Source organism: Podarcis filfolensis (assembly GCF_964270895.1).
Source record: "Podarcis filfolensis genome assembly, chromosome: 6".
Lineage (NCBI taxonomy): Eukaryota > Metazoa > Chordata > Lepidosauria > Squamata > Lacertidae > Podarcis > Podarcis filfolensis.
Genome location: NC_139609.1, coordinates 19,172,132 through 19,190,546, shown reverse-complemented (window position 1 = coordinate 19,190,546; position 18,415 = coordinate 19,172,132). Strand labels below are relative to the sequence as shown.

General features: G+C 50.6%; 1 protein-coding gene and 1 long non-coding RNA gene across 5 annotated transcripts in view; one reads left to right on the top strand and one right to left on the bottom strand.

Moving 5' to 3' along the window:
• LHX9 (LIM homeobox 9) overlaps nucleotides 1–4,166 on the bottom strand; it is a 37,924-nt gene extending 33,758 nt beyond the window's left edge. For 2 of the 3 annotated variants that reach the window (XM_083620339.1, XM_083620340.1), the window contains exons 1-2: nucleotides 3,877–4,151; nucleotides 793–995 (exon numbers count right to left, since the gene is read on the bottom strand). In XM_083620339.1, the coding sequence (XP_083476465.1) occupies nucleotides 793–995; nucleotides 3,877–4,050 (377 nt within the window). In that variant the 5' untranslated portion in view covers nucleotides 4,051–4,151. Of the gene's footprint in view, nucleotides 1–792; nucleotides 996–3,876 lie in introns of all 3 variants that reach the window. The other variant, XM_083620341.1, reaches the window with a different exon arrangement.
• The window catches only part of LOC310765441, a 49,401-nt gene extending 35,433 nt beyond the window's left edge, over nucleotides 1–13,968 (top strand). The window contains exons 3-4 of one of the 2 annotated variants that reach the window (XR_014549585.1): nucleotides 9,455–9,560; nucleotides 11,599–13,968. This is a non-coding gene — a long non-coding RNA (uncharacterized lncRNA). The remainder of the gene's footprint in view (nucleotides 1–9,454; nucleotides 9,561–11,598) is intronic. The other variant, XR_014549586.1, reaches the window with a different exon arrangement.
• The last annotated feature ends 4,447 nt before the right edge of the window (nucleotides 13,969–18,415 follow it).

Below are 18,415 nucleotides of genomic sequence, written 5' to 3'. Positions count from 1 at the left end.
CTGCCAGCGTCCCATGTGGAGAGCTAAGGCTGCCCTTCCTCTAGTAGGAGTTATTGGGGCGGGGGGGTGATAGCCGAATTTTCACTCTCCCAGCCCTCTTCTAGGCTCCCCTTTGCACTCAAGCCGAGGCCTTTGAGGGCGTATTTACACGTGCGGAACTCGAGGGGCGATTATTTTGCACGTGTGAATGGCCCCCTAGCAGACCAAGCGCTGCCACCCGCGCTTTCTTTCACACCCACCCAATTGATGCACGCATTCGTTCTGAAATCTAGAGCAGGACTTTTATATGACCCGATGTTTGCTCGTTTCCGCGCCGCAACATTTCACATACACACGCTCAGTGCTACACGCGGGCATCACGTGCGTCACTTTGATTTCGCCACCCCAGCAGCTAAACGCCTGAAGCGACGCCCTCGAAAACCACAACAATCGGGGAGGACATGAAAGCTCTTGCTGAGCTTCCCACATTGGGGGGGGGGAGGGGGAGGTTTCCACCATTCACACGTGAAAGTCATTTTCAGCGGGGCAGCTGAACCCCAGTGTGTCAGCAGTTGAGCCAGCGCAGACTGATAAACCCGTATCTGTGCGAACGCGACCCAAGTGGAAATCATGCACGTGTGAAGTGCTCCTCGGCTCCAGGTTGATTTCTCCCAGGAAAATCCAACGGAGCCAGGATTGTGGAGGGACCTTTTCTGGTCGGGAGGAGGAGGGAGCGGTCTTTTGCAGTCCCAGAGGGCCACGTGGCGCTCCCCAAACCGGGTCCCTTCTTCCCCCCTCCCTGGGGTGCTTTACCTGTAATAATCCTCCTTGCAGTAAATGCTGCCGTCCTTGGCGAAGCAGGTGAGCTCGGACTCCAGCGCCAGTTTACATTCACAGCACTTAAGACACCGCAGGTGCCACTGTTTGTCCACCGCCAGCAGGTAGTATCTGTCGGAGATCTTCCCTCCGCAGCCGGCGCACAAGGCAGGCTTCTCCGGGCTCAGCGGGGGCATATTCTGCGGAAGGAGAGCCACACTCAACAACAACTCCAGGAGGGATGGGAACAAAGCGGGGCTGCGGGATCAGACCCACCCAGGATCTCCACGAACCCCCATTAAGGCCATACGCCGTGGGTCTCAAGGGGGCCAACCCCTAAATAACTTTTGCCAGGAGAATCTGCAGGGGTTTCGCCGTTTCCAGCATCCAAAGCCTTCCTATAGCTTAGCCATGGCCTCATTTCCGACTACAAGGCGGTTTGGGTGGGTTTTGCGTCGCGTTTTTCCAGACTCTCTGCGCTTTCCAAGGACCCAGACTTGGGACTTTCAGCCGGACGGCCTTAGAAATGCGAAGAAGCCGATCTTTTACCACGAAAGATCTGGACTTAGGGAGCGGACTGCAATGCAAGGTTTTACTTCTGCGTTTTTCTGTGCTCCAAAGATACCGAGTTTAACGCCCCCCCCGCATTGTTTTCGTGCCCACCGCCAGGATCTTTTTATTTCCCTCATTTTTATTTTATTTTTATTTTTTGCCTCCTACAAAGGAGAAGCTTCTTCCCAAGCAAGACCTGAAGGCGGCAAACCGAAAGCAGCTCCGTTCTCTTGCAAATAATCAGAGGCGAAGCCTTAAAAAATACTCGGTCCGTAAAACTTCATTACAAAAAAAAGGGGGGGAGCTGAAGGGCGACTTCCCCGAGGAAGTCTGGCTCCAGTTTAAAAGTAGGATTTTAAAAGCTCCATCCAAACCATGTTTACTGGAAAGAAAATCCCTTTTATCACACCGGGCCTAACATCTCTGAGTTGGACCGGATTGCAGGAGTTTGGAAAGAAAGATCAAATTCTTCAGAGTGGTGGAAATGCCAAATAAAGACGAAATGCCCTGCTAAAACGTCGTTTCCCACCCATCCCCCACTTCTATATAATATATATAAATATATATATAATATATAAATATATAATCGCCTGGATTTTTGCATCCAAAATGCGATCAGTCAGGAAGGCGGGAGAAGCTCTCTCAAGCCGACATCTTATGAAAATCTGAATAGATGCAGGGGGATTGTGTGTTGCTTTTGTTTTCTCCAAAAGTTCATCTTTTGAAAGAAAGAAAGGAAATCAGAGGAGTGCAGAGAAAGGATTCTTTTGGGAGACGCCACTAAGCCTCCGACTGATTAAAAATACGAATACCGTTGAATCCCAAAAAGAGAAGAAGGGGAAATCATCTGCCTACCCCACCCCCCCAAAAAAGCCCTGGGAGGAGGGAAGCTCTTGAAATGCCACGCAGAGCCTCCCCCCACCCAGCCTGCTCCAATTCCTTAATGAACTTGGTGGGGGATGGGCAGAGGACCCAGAGGCCAGTTCAAAGAGGCGAGGCTGAGTTTTCTGCAGGCCATTCCTTCGGTTCATTGTGGGTGCTCAACGGAAGCTCTGAGATTTAGGAGCAAAAGGGAACTTCCTTCATCTCACACACACACAGAGAGAGTTCTCGGGGAATTAAACCATCTGAAAGGAAGCGGCTTAGCCTGCGTGCAGCTCTGGATTTACTTCATGCTCCTCAATGCAATTCCGGTGAAAATTATGAGACATTTTTATTACCATTTCCGGAAGCTGGGGGGGGGGGCGGCGGCGGCGGAGAGAACCAGCCCTTTCTCTAAACTTAATATCACTACCGATTTCTGTTCTGTTTGGGTGCTGTACTCCGCCCCCCCCCCCGCCCAAGCTGCGCCGTTAGGGTTGCAAAAGCGAAGGTAATCTATATATTAGCCGAAAAGAATTCCTTCCCAGCATTCGAAGAGTTTAGAAAGAGAATATTTCGTTTTAAGTCGGGTCTCTTCACCCTCTCCACAAACACTATGTGTTGGTAGTTATGTTGGACTTTAAATGGGCCTTTGCAGATTGTTCGGGAGGAAATCTTGTCCGAATTTTTTTTGAAAAAAAAGGCAAAGGAAATGAGTTTATACTAGTACCAAAATGTTGGGTATGCGGATGGGAGTTGAACTCCAAGGTGTAGAAATTACGGCAGCGCGCAAATTACTGCCTCCGCTTCTTGCTAGACACAGCGATATTAAACAGTACTTCCAGCCCTGTTGCAATCAGATTTAATCCATAACATAACAAAAGGCAAATGCCCCTGGACTTGCTTCCGAATAAATGCGTTTTATTAGGACCCGGCTGCTAAGCGTATACTGGGCGGTATATATAAGTGCATGCATGCATGCGTGGGGTAAATATATGGTTTTAACCGCAACCTGCAATGATCCAGAACAAACGTGTTCGACCCGCAAGATTCTTTACTCGGAAGTAAGTCCCACTCAACTCAAGGGGAGCATCTTCTCTAGTAAATTTATATGTTTTTACTTAATTCAGACGGGCTGGACTTTTTGATTGGATCCCGCTTTCGTTTTTATTCGCATCACATTTTTTTAAAAAAGAAACAAAAACAAACAAACAAAACCACCACGAACAGGACTGAACTCTTCCTTGACCTTACTTGGAATGAAAACTCCGAATGAAAACGCAAGCTGGTTTCACAATATTCGTAGGCTCTTGCTGCAATATATAGATAGTAAAATATGGCTATTCAAACGGCCGAATAAAAATCCTCCCGAATTTCAAAGTGGAGAAATGCTCTTTTTAACACTGCAACTTTCGCAGAGTTCAGGGAAGCCCACGATCTGGGCAAGCTCGGCTTGGATGTAGACAAGCAGAAAGATGACTTTGCGAGGAGAAACTGTCGGGAATGGGAACATGAGGTTCCGATGCCCCTGCAATATTTGGGTTGATTGATTCTTCTAGCTACACTTTAATTTTTCCTCCCGCTCTGCCTCTTCCATTCCCTTCCCGTCCCTTAGGTTGGCGACCCGCGTCTTCCCCCGACACCCCCTGTGCCCCTATGACTCCTTACCGCTTCCCGACCGTTCATCTGGGCGCCTTTGGCCAGGCGCGACTCGGTCTTGGACCTCCTTTCCATCTCCTCCATGATGCCTTGGATGTGGCCTCCGGAGATGCCGTGGAAAAGCATGGCTGGGGAGCGGAAGGGGCAAGCGGTTCCTTCGGCTCGACACCCCACTATTTCCATATACAGGCCCCAGAGTCTTGGGCTAGAGCATCCGAAGCGCCGGGAGGCGGAGGCGGCGGCGGCGGCAGAAGAGGCGAGACAGCCCGCGGGGAAGCAGCGTCGCGGCTCCGGGCCCGGAAGGCAGGCGAGGCGGGACGGACGGACGGCGAGCAGGAGGAGGAGGAGGAGGAGGGTCTCTTGCGGGGCTGCCCCCCGCCTCGTGGAGCAAGGAGAAGGCGCCTTCCTGGGCGGGCAAGGAGGGAAACGACGCCGGACCCCAAAAAAAGGGAGGAAGGAGAGAAAAAAGTGTGAAGAAGAAGAAATAAAAGGGGGAAAGGAGGGATTGGGCAGAGCAGAGACGAAGCAAAAACCCACGAAGCGGAGACTTGTCTTGCAGCTTCCTGAACTAGAAAAACGGGAGTTATTTTTTGTAGAAGGGGGAGGTGAGGAAAAGCTATGATGGCCCCCAAAAGGGGAGATTAATATACTTATAAAAATCAAAGAAATACACAAATTAAAACCAAAGAAGGGTTTGTAAGGGGGGGTGCAGGGGAAAGGGGGGGTCAGTTATTTCTCCAAGCAGCGATCCCTGGTTGCTTGAAAAGTTCCCACTTGCCTCTAGGTCGGATTTGGGACTGCTGCTCTCTGCGGCTCCGTCCAATTTGTTGGAGGCGAAAGCCAACCCATTTTGGATAATTCAGGAGGAGGAGTTCTCGCCCGCGAGCTGCCACCAGCTCCCCCCCCCAACTCTCCCTCCCTCCCCGCAAACTCCCTTCTTATACAGACAACAAAGAGCTGTCAAACTCCTCTCAGCCCCCACAGAGATGGGCAAGAGCAGTGACAAATATTCCTAGGGAGGGGGAGAGCCAGACCCCCCCCTGCAACCACGAGGAGGGAGGGGGCCTTTTTTTTTAGGGGGCTGGCTTGTGTGGGCCCAGATTGTATTCCTGCTCCTCCCATCCTCACCCCCACCCCCTCCAGTCCATCTCCCTTCCTCAAATCCCCATCCGGAGTTCAGTACTCAAGTTCAAAACGCATTTTAACAATGGGAAAGTGTGTGTGTGTGTAAGAGAGAGAGAAATAAGGCGGATTTCTTTGAATGAATCTGGGCTTTGGAGGGACTTTGCTGGAAAGAAAGAAAGAGGCACAATCTTCTCCACCTTAAGCAAATCCCCAAGTCCCACCTTGAGCTGAGCAAGCCGGGGAAGCACGTGGCTGCCATCCTGCGCGCGCCTTCTTGGGAGGGCGGGAGGATTTTAAGATCAATCCACTGACCGACTTCCTGGCCAAGGTGCACAGGATCGCACTGCGCACATTTTTACGCGGTTAGCAATCTCACAGATGCTTCCGTTGAGCGGGATCGCGCCCCCAAGAGTGGCAAGCCGGTTGCTCCGGAGGGAGCCCCTGATCGCTTTCATGGGCCCCAATTCGACGCGAAAGAACCGAGGGAACAGATTTAAGAAATCTCGAAGGTTGGGGATCGGGAAGCGGGACTTTGCGCGTGTTGGGAGACGCCTTTTCTGGAGGAGCCCTTTTTATCTCTCGTAGGCAGACCCGAAAGAAGAAACTTCTCTGTTTCTTACCGTTTTAGTGTTTAAAAGTATGGGTTTGATCTAATTCCAGACCTCCTAAGATAAAAAAGGCAGGGGACGCGTGGTATAATGTTAGAGTAAGAGAACAACTGAACCGAGAAAGACATTAACCTCAATTTGAGAACATATTTGAAGTAAGGAATAGCAGGTTTAGGGAACTCCCCAATGGGGTGGGGTTTAGTAGTTGAGGATTCAACTCTTCAATGGCTTTCAGCCATTATCATGTGATCGAGAAAACCCCTTCCGTTGGATCAGCGGAGTTGCTCAGCTGTGGGGCGCAAGCTTCAAGTCCCACAGCGCTCTTCTCCAGGCAGAAAGGAAAGCGCACCTGGGAAGCCAGCTGTTTCCGCCCTCCGGACACAGCTTGGTCCATGGCAGGTGCCGGACCCTTCCACCTTGGGAGAATCGTATAGGTTTAGGGCCAACACAGGAATCCTCATCTCTTTCTCTCCCCTCTCTTTGGTACATTTATTTCCCTTTTTCGCCTCCCTGTTGACTTTTCACACTGCTGCCCCGACCGGCTGTTTCCTGCCCCGCCCTGCCCTGAAGCAAGTCTCCCTTCAGAAATACCCGCCGTAGAGTCTAGTGTGACTCCTGAAATGGCATCACTAGCCTCCACTGCCTTCCCCCCCAAACACTTTCCTTCCATGCCACGGACCTTACTGGGCTGGAAGAGATAACCTTCCTTCCCCCACTGTTTGTTAGTGGTTCTCTAGTCGTGGGGCGCGAGGGTGGGATGGAAAAGGGCGCCCTTTGCGTCTGGATAGGTCTCTCCCTCTGCATCAGCCGGTCGAAAGGCAGAAAGCAACTCAGAAAACACATTCGAACCGAGAAGAGAAAGCCAATCAAGTGAAATAAGCTTGGATTATAATTTTTTGAAACACACACACACAAAGAATTCCTCTCTTTCTGTTGGCACGCCACAGCCCAGAACAGCAGGGCTGTCTATTTACTGTAAGTAATGCAATTAGGAGAGAAATCTCCCATTGAAAGGGGAATCTAAGACGCAGAAACCGGTGGAGGAACAGAGAGAGAGAAAGAGAGAGAGAGAAAGGACAGACCTAGGACTTTTCACGGATCAAGCTTGTTTGTGGCAGGACCTAAACACACACACACACACACAGAGAGAGAGAGAGAGAGAGAGAGAGAGAGAGAGAGAGAGAGAGAGAGAGAGAGAGAGATTGGATGGCCGGAAAAGGTTACAATGGAAAGACTTTCCTTGGGCGCAATGCCGCCCGTCTGGAATCCTAGAGGAGAATTGCGATGGCTTTGAATGGAGCAGAACCTGCAGCCCTATGAGCTCGTTCCGGTGAATCCCTCGGAAGTCCCACTGTGGGTCAAGCCTCTCCGGACCCACGTATAAGTGTGGCTGCGGCCTCCGCTCTCAGTGGTAGTCAGGCACGTCTCTTGAGAAACATGTCCACTTGAACGCCATGAACAGGCTCTTCCGTGGGCGTAGGATTGCAGCCTAAGCGCGCAACCTCAAGGGCGTTTTCTGAAAAAGCCCCACTGCATTAGATGGGGCTGGCTCCCCGGGAAGCGCGTACAGGATTGCAGCCTACGACTGGAGCTGTGTTCTGAGCAGACACGGATAGGGTTAAGCTGATCTACAGGAATGTGAGGCTAGGAGTGAAAAAGAGGGGCAGTTTAGGATTTGCTGGTTGACGGGACGGATCAGATTTTGTTGGCAGGAAAAGTGCGGGTCGCTCTGTCGTTTGGATGTTACCTGAACCGCCAGGTCTAAAACCGTTTAGTAGGTGATAAAAACCACGCTTGTTCTCGTTGTTTTAAACACCTTTACAGATCCAGGGTCAAAAGAGGGTATGTGGATATTTAAGAGGTCGGAGCTGTGGAGTCAAAAGGAGCTTCGTTCTAAAGCTCCATAAGGTTTTACTGTCAAGCGCCTTTGGCACTCCAGCTGAAAGGCGATATGCACTAAAAACAACAGCAACCGTGAAATTCATTTCCATTTGATGTAATGGAAGGGCGGGTTAATACTGGCAACTGACAAGCAAGAAGGCAAGTTTGACTCTCACTAGGAAAGCCCCTTTCACAGAGTCAGGACAGGATGCCGAATGCTTCAAGTCACATGATGCCCATTGGTGGGATAAATGGTTTTTACATATACTGTATTTATTATCTTCACCGTCATTTATTTATTTGTTTGTTGGTTATTATTTGCTAAAATTAAAGCCGGCTAGGGGCAACAGCAAAATGGAACAGGCCGCCGTCTCCCTCGCGCTTGTTCTGCGCACCGAGACACTTGGCCGAGCGCAGTTGGAGACAGAATGCTGGGCTCCAATAATGGGCCGGGACCTAAAGCCATTCTGTTCCTCACTGGGGCGCTGGGCTAGGCCTCGTCCTCGCCGCCCTTTCCAGCCACCCTCCTCTAGTGACACGAACCATACTTTGCATTCTCTCCAGAGACTCCTAGGCTGCTTCTGCGCATAAGGGTCGGCGACTCGAAGTCCTGCTGCGCTCGAAGTCAGGGCGCCGAGGGCTCAACCAGGTCCATCTTGCGGGCTTCCCAGAGGCATCTAGATTGCCATTGTGAGAGCAGACTGCTGGCTTTGGGTGGTCGCTGGCCCGATGTCCAGTAGGACTCTTCTTAGGTCTCCAAGCACACTTACAGAGTTTCTTTTAAGTGAACATTAAGGTGCAACACTAAGCCCAGGTTGCAGACCTGGTACCTGCCGTTTAAGCCATAAACGCGCAGTTGATCTCCTGGTTCCCAAATGATGACGGTCTAACTATGCTGCCTGTCTGCCTATCTTTGCTTTCGCCTTTTCATCTTTCTGTCTTGGAACTGGAGGTTCCGATGGAAAAAAGTGATCTCTAGAAAGGTGATTTCTCCAGGTGAGCGCTCTGGAAAGTATTTGAAGGCTCCCTCTTCTCTGCTGGAAGCGGGTCAGAAGAACCCCAGAAAAACCATTTCCGGGCTGAAGCTCTTTTCCTTCCTGGGTCTGGAATCGAAAGCGAGAGCACCTGGGAAGTTGCTTGCTGCTTCCCTTCCCTCCCCCTCCAGACTCCTTTGGTTGTTCTTGAAGGTAAAGCCGGAACGGCGGCAGGAGCAGAACAAAAAACGCTAAGTCCTTCCCAGCCGCTGCAGCCGCTAGGTGCTTCCAATCTTAAGGCGCAAAACTGAAAACTGAAAAGCCCAGGGAGAGTTCTCCCCTTGAAACCAATGAGGATCTTGACAGAGCTTCACTTTGGCTGGATCGTGTCCTAAATTTAGACGGGAGGGGAAGCGAAATAATAACGTAACCAAAACCCCGCCTCCTTTTCTCTAGAGTTGGGTACGCACGCTTCATTCATGAAAAGCAACCCTAAAGTTGTTCTGGGTCAAGTTTTGATAGTTTTGAGACGACTCCCTTCGGTGCCTGATCCTTCACACAAAACCTACCTCGCGGTGTTGTTGCAAGGGGGTGGGGGGAATAAACACCTACAGAAATGACAACAACGTGTTTCCTTTTCTGCAAGAACTCAGCCAAGGAGACCCGAGGGTCCCCACCTTATCTAAACACACTCATCCAAAATCCACCGTCCTCGGAAACACCCCCCCCCCAAACACTGCTGCTGCTCTTGCGCAAGGGCGCAACCCGATCCTATGCTTCTCTGCCCAAAAACGAACCCTACACCGACTTTAATGGGGGTTTCCTCACAGGTCAAGGGCGCAAAGGATTCTCGCCATAAGGCGTGTTGTGTTGGACAGCAGCACCTCCCGGGTCTTCCCCCGGAGAAGGGATGTTGAGTTTCCTGCGAAGAGCCGGCGAGTTTCCGAAGGCCTTTCTTTCAGCAGTCAAGGTGAATCTCCTTCAATTTCTTTTTACCAGATCTCCCTTTTTTTCCTCGAGAAGCTGGAAAGGGCTGCCGCTTGCAGGAAGGCTGGAGGGGGCGAAGGAGGCGTCTCGGAGGAAGAGCTGGCAAAATACCCCCCGGGTATGTGAGCAATTGGGGGCAGGAGGAGACAAGTTGCTGGTGGGAGAGACGGAGAGATACAGCCGCGTTCGGGAAATCCTAGAGGACGCGCAAGGTGAAAGCCAACGGCTAAACGAGGGTTGCCCTGTTTGTTGGCATATATTTTGGGTTTGGAAGAGAAGGCCCTTCCCTGTTTGGGGCCTGCAGGGAAACAGAGCTTGTAGACGCCCCAAATTAGGAAAAACATTTTTGGGGGTGTCAAGCATTGTGGAGCCACTGGGCGCAGAATCTCCCGGACGCTCTGTATAAACGCGGATTTATTTATTATCATAATTATTGCCACCATCATAATTAATAACAAATACTGTGGATTGCTATCGTTGTTGGGTTTGTTATCGTAATCATCGTTTCGTATAGATGAAGCGCCAAAGCGGAGGGAACCAAGCCTGTTCTTACAACAGAATCTGAATATAACAGATAATCTGCGCTCCTTGTTGGAGCGTTACATGGTAGATAGTGACAAGCGTCGTTTTCACACGGCCATCATGCTTGTCCATTGTCGTAGGAGGAGAAGGGTTTTTTTGGGGGGGGGAGGGAGCGGAATACGGGGGTGCAGCGAAACACAAAGCTCCAGATTTTGCACTCCGCACTTCAAGGCGCGTGGAGGATGGATGGGGACGATTTGTTCGGCTCGGGCTAATCCCCCGGTAAACGGCTCCCCCAGCCTCTGCAACAAAACCGTTGGCGGCGAGCCTGCGAAGCAGCCGGGCTTTGGCACAGGCAAGGAACATGCTCCGGCGAGAGGGTTTAAAGAAATAAAATAGAAACCCAAGCGATTATCAAGAGAAGAGAGGAGATGGGGAGGGGAGCGGAGCCACTGGAACCCTCCGTCCGGCCCCCGTTCCGCCACAGGCGAGGGTCTAAAGCCTATTACAGCGTGAAGGGGGCTTGTCTTTGGCTCTAGGACAAAGTATCCACGTGCGGATTAATAACTGACCAACAAATAATTAGACAGAGGAAGAATAAGGAAACCCGAAAGCGGAGACGGCTAATCATTTTGCTCTACGCACTGGCTCCCTCTGAACAGAAAATGGCCTGGCTCCGTTTTAATAGAGCAGTGGGGACCTGAAAGTGTGTGTGTGTGTGTGTGTGTGTGTGTGTGTGAGAGAGAGAGAGAGAGAGAGAGAGAGAGAGAGAGAGAGAGAGAGAGAGAGAGAGAGAGACTCAGAAGGGTGACTGATTCTATCCACATCATTGCGTAAAGGGACAAGGCGAGTCACTCTTCATCGTGTGAGTGACTGTGGACTAAAAGTCACCAACAGATTCCTCCTTTCAGGGGAATCTTGGATCTCAGACGTCCCCCAGCCTTTCAAAAGACACCGCTTCCTGATCTTCTCCTCTGCCAGAGGGAGCTAACGATAGATCTAGCTATGTTTGGAACGTTATAATCCCTGTTCGGGGCCTCCAGAGCTGGCTGGCGATGAAACATAACTGTCTCCAGGTTGGCTCCAGAGTGTGATGGTGGCATTGAGAAAGCAAAAGGTCCCAGGGTGTCTTCAGTGGGGCTTAATCTCATCCGAGCTGGCAAAGGATTGCACTCTTAATCATAGATGTATAGGCTGAAGGGACCATTAATATTACGGTTAAGGGTGCAAGCCTAGGCACATTTCCATGGGAGTAAGCTCCACTGAAGATGCATCTTACAGGCACCTAGTGAGCACAAGGCTGCCAAAAGTTCAGGGCTTCCTTGGATTCAACGAAGCACGTGCTCAGATCCTTTCCTTGACATCAGTGGGACTTGCTTAAGTGAGCCTGGTTCAAGCCCATTGTATTGAAGAGCGCAGCACACCTATATTTTAGAAAAACAAAGGAAGACCCCAGAAGGAGCAGAATTGTTTTGGTAATCGTCTCCTGAATCTCACACGCACATCAAGCGCTGGAACGGAATCAAAATGTCAAACAAGGCAAACGAGGCAAAAGTCCCTCCAAGATAAGTCTCCCCTTCTTATTAGTCTTTATTGGGGACTCCGTTTCAGGGATGTTGTTTTTTCAATTTCAGGTTCCAGAGGTACCAAGCGTCGGATCGCCTTCCTTCCCCTGTCTGTTTCCTCCAGCTGTCTCAAGAATCACTTTTTTTGCTGTTTACTGAGGTTCCCTCATCTTTTTTTTTTTTAAACTATTACTCATTTGTGCCGGGACCAACGGACAAGAAGCAAAAGAAACCTTCCAAGGATGCCCATATTCAGATAAGAAAGAGAAACAAAAGTTTTCTCCTACCCGATTAAACTGAAAGGAAAAAAAGGGATGATTTGGAGCAAAGCAACGAGGAGCTTTTAAGAAACGGACAGAAAAGCTCCTGGCGCCGGATTGCAGGTCTTCAGCCCCCAGCCAGAGAAAGAGAAGCGTAAAAAAGGGGGAGGCGGCGGCCGGGTCTCTAACGCGAACGGGGCTTCAAGAGAAGGGCTTCTGGAGCTAATAATGGAAGCTCGCCTTGTATACCTCGCCCGCCTGCGACTTAAGCCAGTTTGCCGGCGAGGCGAGGCGAACCGAGGTAGGGAAAAGGCGCACGGGGAGCGCGTGAAAATTCACATTGCAAAAGGAGGGCTGGTTTTATTTCTGGCGAGCCCAGATGCAAAACCCCCGCGGCTCAAAGAAACCCCTTCTTCCCTTGAAGCAGCCCCCAAACCTGCCAGCTTGACTTCTAAGCTCCACAACCGACCGGATCCTGTCCAGATAAGGCACCCACACATCCACTCAAAACACGTCTCCATGCCTCAAATGGGAACACACCTGAGGAAATGCAGGTTGCTGTTGTAAAAGTTATTGTTCTTATTTTTATCGCCACCATTATCATTATTAGCAGCAACAACCCTGAGATCCGTAGCAAACGTTCAAGGCAGCGTCTTACCTGAAGAGCTCTAGAAAGGGGTGTTTATTTGGGGGCCCCAAAGTGGTTCCTCCTTAAGGGGTAAGAAAGGGGGATGGGTTTGGGGATGGAGGGACGGAAGGGAGAGACGCGGTGATGTAACCAAGAGGAGGAGGTTGGTCCTTCTCGCAAAGGATTCCTGCGTTAATTAAAATAAACAAGCTAATTGGGGGTGGGGGTGGGGAATGAGAGTTCCGCTCTTTCTCTTTCCTTTCTCTCTCTTCCCGTCCCCTGCCCCCAATCGCAATCTCCACCGCACCTCTATGGAGAACCGGCGCAAATGTCTAACCTCTGGCATCTTACCACAGCGCCTTGCTTTTGAGGGGTTCTATAACCCCATGTAGAAATGCGGCTAGTAGTAATACTAATAGATAGAAATTCCCCTTCCCAGCAAATGAAAAGCAATAATAATAAATTAATTAATTAATTAATTAATAATAGTAATAATAATGAAATCGGACCCTACCTGCCAGTATTCGCAAAGCTGCGAGGTCTGCCTGCTTAGCACTCCATCAGTGATCAGGTGAGGGAGACCTTGCGGTAAAGAAAAACGAGGGAGCCAAGAGCGTGATTGGAAACGAGGGATGAAGGGAGCTGCCAAACGTCTCCTCCCCACCCCACCCCCACCCCCCGCTCCCCAATAGACGCATCAAGGGGGGGAGACGCTGTTTGGCGCACAATGCAACCTTCCTTCGCTTTGCCAGGATTGAGGTCTAGGTGGATAGATTTACAAGAGCGCCTCAGCCTCGATTCCTGCGCGCTCCTCTTCTGGTCTGAAAGTGCGCGCTCTGTGTGTTTCTGTATATTGAAATACATATATATATATATATTTAAAGGGGGGAAAAGACCACTGTTGCTAGCCTACGGGATGTCTGATGCCTTCCCATTAAAGATAACTCCTCTCTCTTCTCTCTCTCTCTCTCTCTCTCTCTCAATCGTCAACTTGATGTGATCTGATCTGATCCGCGGGTGCGGAGAGAAGACCTGGCTTGGCCAGCTAAAAAGGAACTTGAAACACACAGGATTATTCTAAGGAAAGCAGGGAGGATTGCAGAAGCACGGGCCCCATCTTAACTCAATTAAATAAAGAATCAGGTGCTTGTAGGAATGGGATTCACTCTTGCTGCTCTTTCCTTCCTTCCCTCCTTAGTATGACAGCAATGCTCCTGAAACTGCGATCCACCGAGGCCAAAGAAACAGGGGAGACAAGGCGAGGGTTGGAAATCACCTTGTAAAGACTTGGGGAGAATCACTGCACAGACTTTATTCCCAGAGTTGAAAAGTGCAAGGACGCAATCGACGCGGGGGAAAGTCTCCTGCGCAAGCCCCCGCCCCTTCGCCCAGAAATGAATGAGGTTAGTGGTTTTGCTCGGCTGATGGCGCCCATTTCAACCGAGCTGCCTCCGCAGGTGAAGTTCCTAGTCGATTGTCTAGCTAAGCACATCTTCCTCTTGCACAGGAATGTCAACTTTAGTAAAATATTTGAATGGCAATGCCCATCAACTTGGGGGGGGGATCAAATATTTTATGGGGGGGGCGAAGGGACCTCGGCCCTTAGGAATGAGCTCCTTTGCTCCTGCAGCTGGTTATTTGCAGCCCAACCCTAAGAACGCCTTACTTGGAATTTCGATGCCATTCAGTTAAAAACAGGAACTAGGAGTGGAATAAAAATTAATTCCCAAAGTTACATGTTTACGATCAACCACCAAAAAAATCGCGGTTTCTATCCACAACAGGAGGGAGGCGGGAACTGATCGCTGATCAGTAATGAGAAACCGCGGTCGCTCTCCTCTCGTCTGCTTTTATCTGTTGTGCAACCTTTCTCAGTTCAGTTCCACCTCCTAATTCTCTGTGATCAGCTCCTTCATCGACTGATGATGATGGGATGATCAACTTTGTTCATATCTGGGAGGAATGGCTTTTAAACAACAACAACAACACAGAACGTGAATATATTTAATCAGAGTTGAGTGGGAAAGAAATCTGTCTCACGCGAGTGGGCGAGACAGCGCATAAACTTCTTCACAGCACGTAAACTTCTTGTTTATTTTTCTCTTTTTCCAAAAATAAAAAAATAAAACATCCTGTATTTTAGACACTAAATAAATCGTACCACCGAGCCACCGAACCACAGTCACTTTCCAGTTGTCAAAAATACTGGGCAAGATCCCGCCCTTCTGAGATTCATCAATTTCAATGAGTGGCGTGTATATGTGTTTGTGAGAGAGGGAAAGTCTTTGTGCCGAGGCACAGAAGAGAGTGGCATATGGCCACCTTTCCAAAGGGGGTGGGGGTGGGATGTGGAGAGACAAGCTTGGTCCCACATTAGTTGGAGGAACTAAGTTGGTTTGGCTTTGAAAGCACCTCACAAAGTGTTTTCCCTACTGCTGGAATAAGAGCTTCGAGGTCTCCATTTACGCTCCAAAGGCAAGTAGCAAACCTCCGAGCAGAGGTCTCCTCCGCCCTCCTAAGCGCCGTCCTATACGCCTCAGAGCAGCTAAAGAGTAGGGTACCCCCCTCGGCTCCATCTCTTTACGCACGATAAATTCGACGCATTAGGCAGAACGAGGTGCTTGGATTGTGGACTGTACCACTTCAGGTGTGTGCATCGGGCGCGGTATTGTGGGCATAGCCTCCGATGTTTACACAACCCCCCTCCCCCCCAAAAAAACAAAAACAACTTCCTTAACCTCTTCTCCATTGTGTACTAATGTGCTCCGGGCAGAGTCCTTTGTACGCGGGGGGGGGGGGATTTCTTCTCAAATCTGATTCCGCCCCCCTCACCAGCAATCTGCAGTGGTCCTTCCCCAGAAGGAACCACCTTAAGTCTGCCACTTCATCTTGGCTAATGGCGTGGTGGATGCAGTGTGTTACTCACGTGGCCTTTTAAATAATAATAATAATAATAATTGAGGGGTTTTTTTAGTAGTGGGGAGGAGCCTTGCAGTGGACCTGCGGGAGGTTATAGCGCTTGGAGTCTCTCTCCCCCTCTCTCTATCCCCCACCCCACCCTGCCTTCTGTTTGTGGGATAACCAGATGCTCCCGGTTTTCTTCTGGCGTCAGAGGTTCCTTAAAGTTAAAGCGGGGCGGGGAGGTAGAGAATAAGAAGAATCGGGAGAGAAAGAGGGCAGAACCTTATGGGCCGAATCCTCATTGCTCTGTTTCGTTTTGGAAGAGAGCAGGGAGGCTTTTCAGCATGCAGAAAAATACAAAAGGCATCTACATCTACATCCTTCTGCGAAGCGCCTGACGTTAAACAAATCCTACACAATCTAAAGGTTAACAAGATAAGACCAGTTCTCGGATTACTCGTTCTTACTTGTTGTAGTGCCCCCCTTTCACCCCACCCCACCCTTCGCTACTGTTTGGGGAAGGCAATGATTTGGCTAAAATTGAAGACAGCCACGGAGGAGCGGAGCTTGTGGATTTCATTAGGGGCTCCTCGACCTTTCCCACTCGCCCTTCCCGCTACGCGCCCCCAGTAATTGAAGCATTGGGAAGAACCGTAAAACAAGCTATTTAGAAAGGGGGGGGGGCGGGCGGGACAGCGGCACCACCACGAGATGTCCTGTCCCAGTGAAAAGCAGGACAGTCTCTACAAGCTGCGGAATAGCCAACATTCAAATCTTGCTTTCAAAGAGGCTTCAACAGCCGTCTAAAAAAGGAAACGTGCGGAGTCTCTGCAGGATGGGCGTTCCAAAGATTGAGCGGCCGCGGTGCCACCACCAAAGAGGCCCAGTTTTGTGTTGGGGCCTCTTTTTCTCAGTCCTACTTAGCATAGGAGCCAATTTCAGGGGGCTGTGGGTGCTCGGGCAGCCGCAATAATATAATTGTGGGGGTCAGGCACCCATAAAGTCAATGAAAAAAGCCAGCAGGGAGAGAAGCAGTTCAGCTCTGTCCTTCGCAGCCAATGAGGGAGGCATTTTCTTCTGGATGGTGGGGCTGGGGGAGGGGAAGCAGAGTCTCTCTGCCTCCAAGTCCCTCACCGCATAGAAGGGTGCTTCGCTGGCTGTTGGCTGCATGACATCACACGCACTAGGTGCAGGTGTGTCCGTGTGATGTTGCACATCCATGTGCAACAAGATGGTACCTCTGCTACTTGGAGATGCCGGGAATTGATCATGGGACCCTCTTAATGCAAACCAGACGCTCTGCCACTGGGCTAGAGCCCTTCCCCGCTTGCATTCTCCAGGCAATGAGGGGGTTAGGGAGGGAGAGAGGGAGAAGGACCTCCGTAGCCGGCTCTCTCACTGTTCCAAACCCTTGCAAATTGTTTCGTTCATTTCACTCGCCCGGGGGCGCAGTCTATGCAAAGCGACGACAGAGGCCGCAGCTGCCCACCTGCAAGGCAAGGAAGCGAGCAGGTGACCAGGGCAGCAGACGCTGATCGAAGCGCTGCGTCTAGCTTAAAGCAGCTCTTTGAGGAAAGGCTAGCAGATGGTTTTCCGCAAGGAGAATATAATGGGAAAGGAAGAGAGTTGCTCTCCCGACGGTGGGCGGCGTCAGAAATTGGGTGCCACGGGCTGCAAACCTGACGCCAAGCTAAATCTGCTGATGTTTAGGGTGTCTCGAGACTCATTGCTGCGGCAGGTTGGAGGGGCTCCGTGTCTGGAAACGCCATGCACACCGTTTCCTAGGATCGAGTCCCACACGGGCATCGGTGGGGCTTGCTTGCGCGGGATTGGGCAACCTTGCGTTCCCTCCCTAAAAGTTCCCTTTGGACTCATTTTGACACGAAGGGGAAAGGTGTGTGTAGCAGCCACCCAGCTACAAGACAGCTCCTTCTATGCTCGCTTTACTGGGGAGGTGGGTCTTACTTCTGAGTAAACAGCAACAGGACTACGCTACGATATGCAGGTCCATGCGAGCGTCTGCCTCCTGCGGGGCTTACAGAAAAGGAACCTCGGAGCCAGAGAGAACGCGGCCCTTCAATGCACTAGATGTGGCCCTCAACCTGCTTCCCAGGCTAAGCGCCCTTCTTATGCCACGCACCCTGCTCTTGATCCTCCTGGGGCGCTTCTGCCTGGCTCTAAAGTCTCCTTGAACTGTCATCATGCATTTTGCGTGGAGGGCAGGTGATGGAGAAACGTTTTTCCATTTGGACGGAGCTAACTCCGACTTCTGGCCGGTTGCAATGGGGAATGATCCCTCGCCCTGCCTACTTCTTGCTTCTGGCCCCAACCACCATTGATTGGCATGTGGCCTCCCGAAAGCAATGCGGCCCCCTGGGCTAAGAAAAGCGCCCCCCCCTGCTTTCTAAGCAAACCATCTAAACCACATAGCCAAATTGAAGCGGGGTTTGCTCCGAAGTCAGTCTCACGGTGTCAATTCCTATGTGAAGATGGCAGTCCAGGTCTGGCAGGAAACGGAACCCTTTGCGGTGATCTGGAGGAGCTGAATGCTGGATCCTTTGCTTGCGCAAAGCAATTCTGAACCCTCCCTCCCCACAGAAACGTATTTCCTTTGACCTAAAGGTGGATAGAACGATCATCAAACTTACCGCAGTGCTCAGACAACCATGTGGCAAGATCAGGAAAGGTGCATTCACACGTGCGCGGGATGCTTGCAGCACCAGTCCCGAACTCTACAGAAAAACCTACTGATTATTACGCACAATCTAAAATGCCGTCCTTTCCCACAGAGAGCGTTTACACGCTTGTTTAGCGAACTGTCACCAAACGCTGAGACCTGTATGTGTGGATCGGGGCTCTTTAACGTCCTGCCAGACGGTAGGAAGAATGGTTAAAACCACTGGATACAGACCCATTAGGTATGGCGAAATGCTCGTTTTTATAGAATCACCCATAAGAGTGCTTGGGGAAGCTTGTATTCATAAACACAGTCAGGTCACTTTAACACTTCGGAGTTGCTTCTTGCTATGCACCCACGCTGCATTTTCTTCCTTAAAAATGACACCGATTTCCAAGGCAGCCTTGGGCAAGCCACATC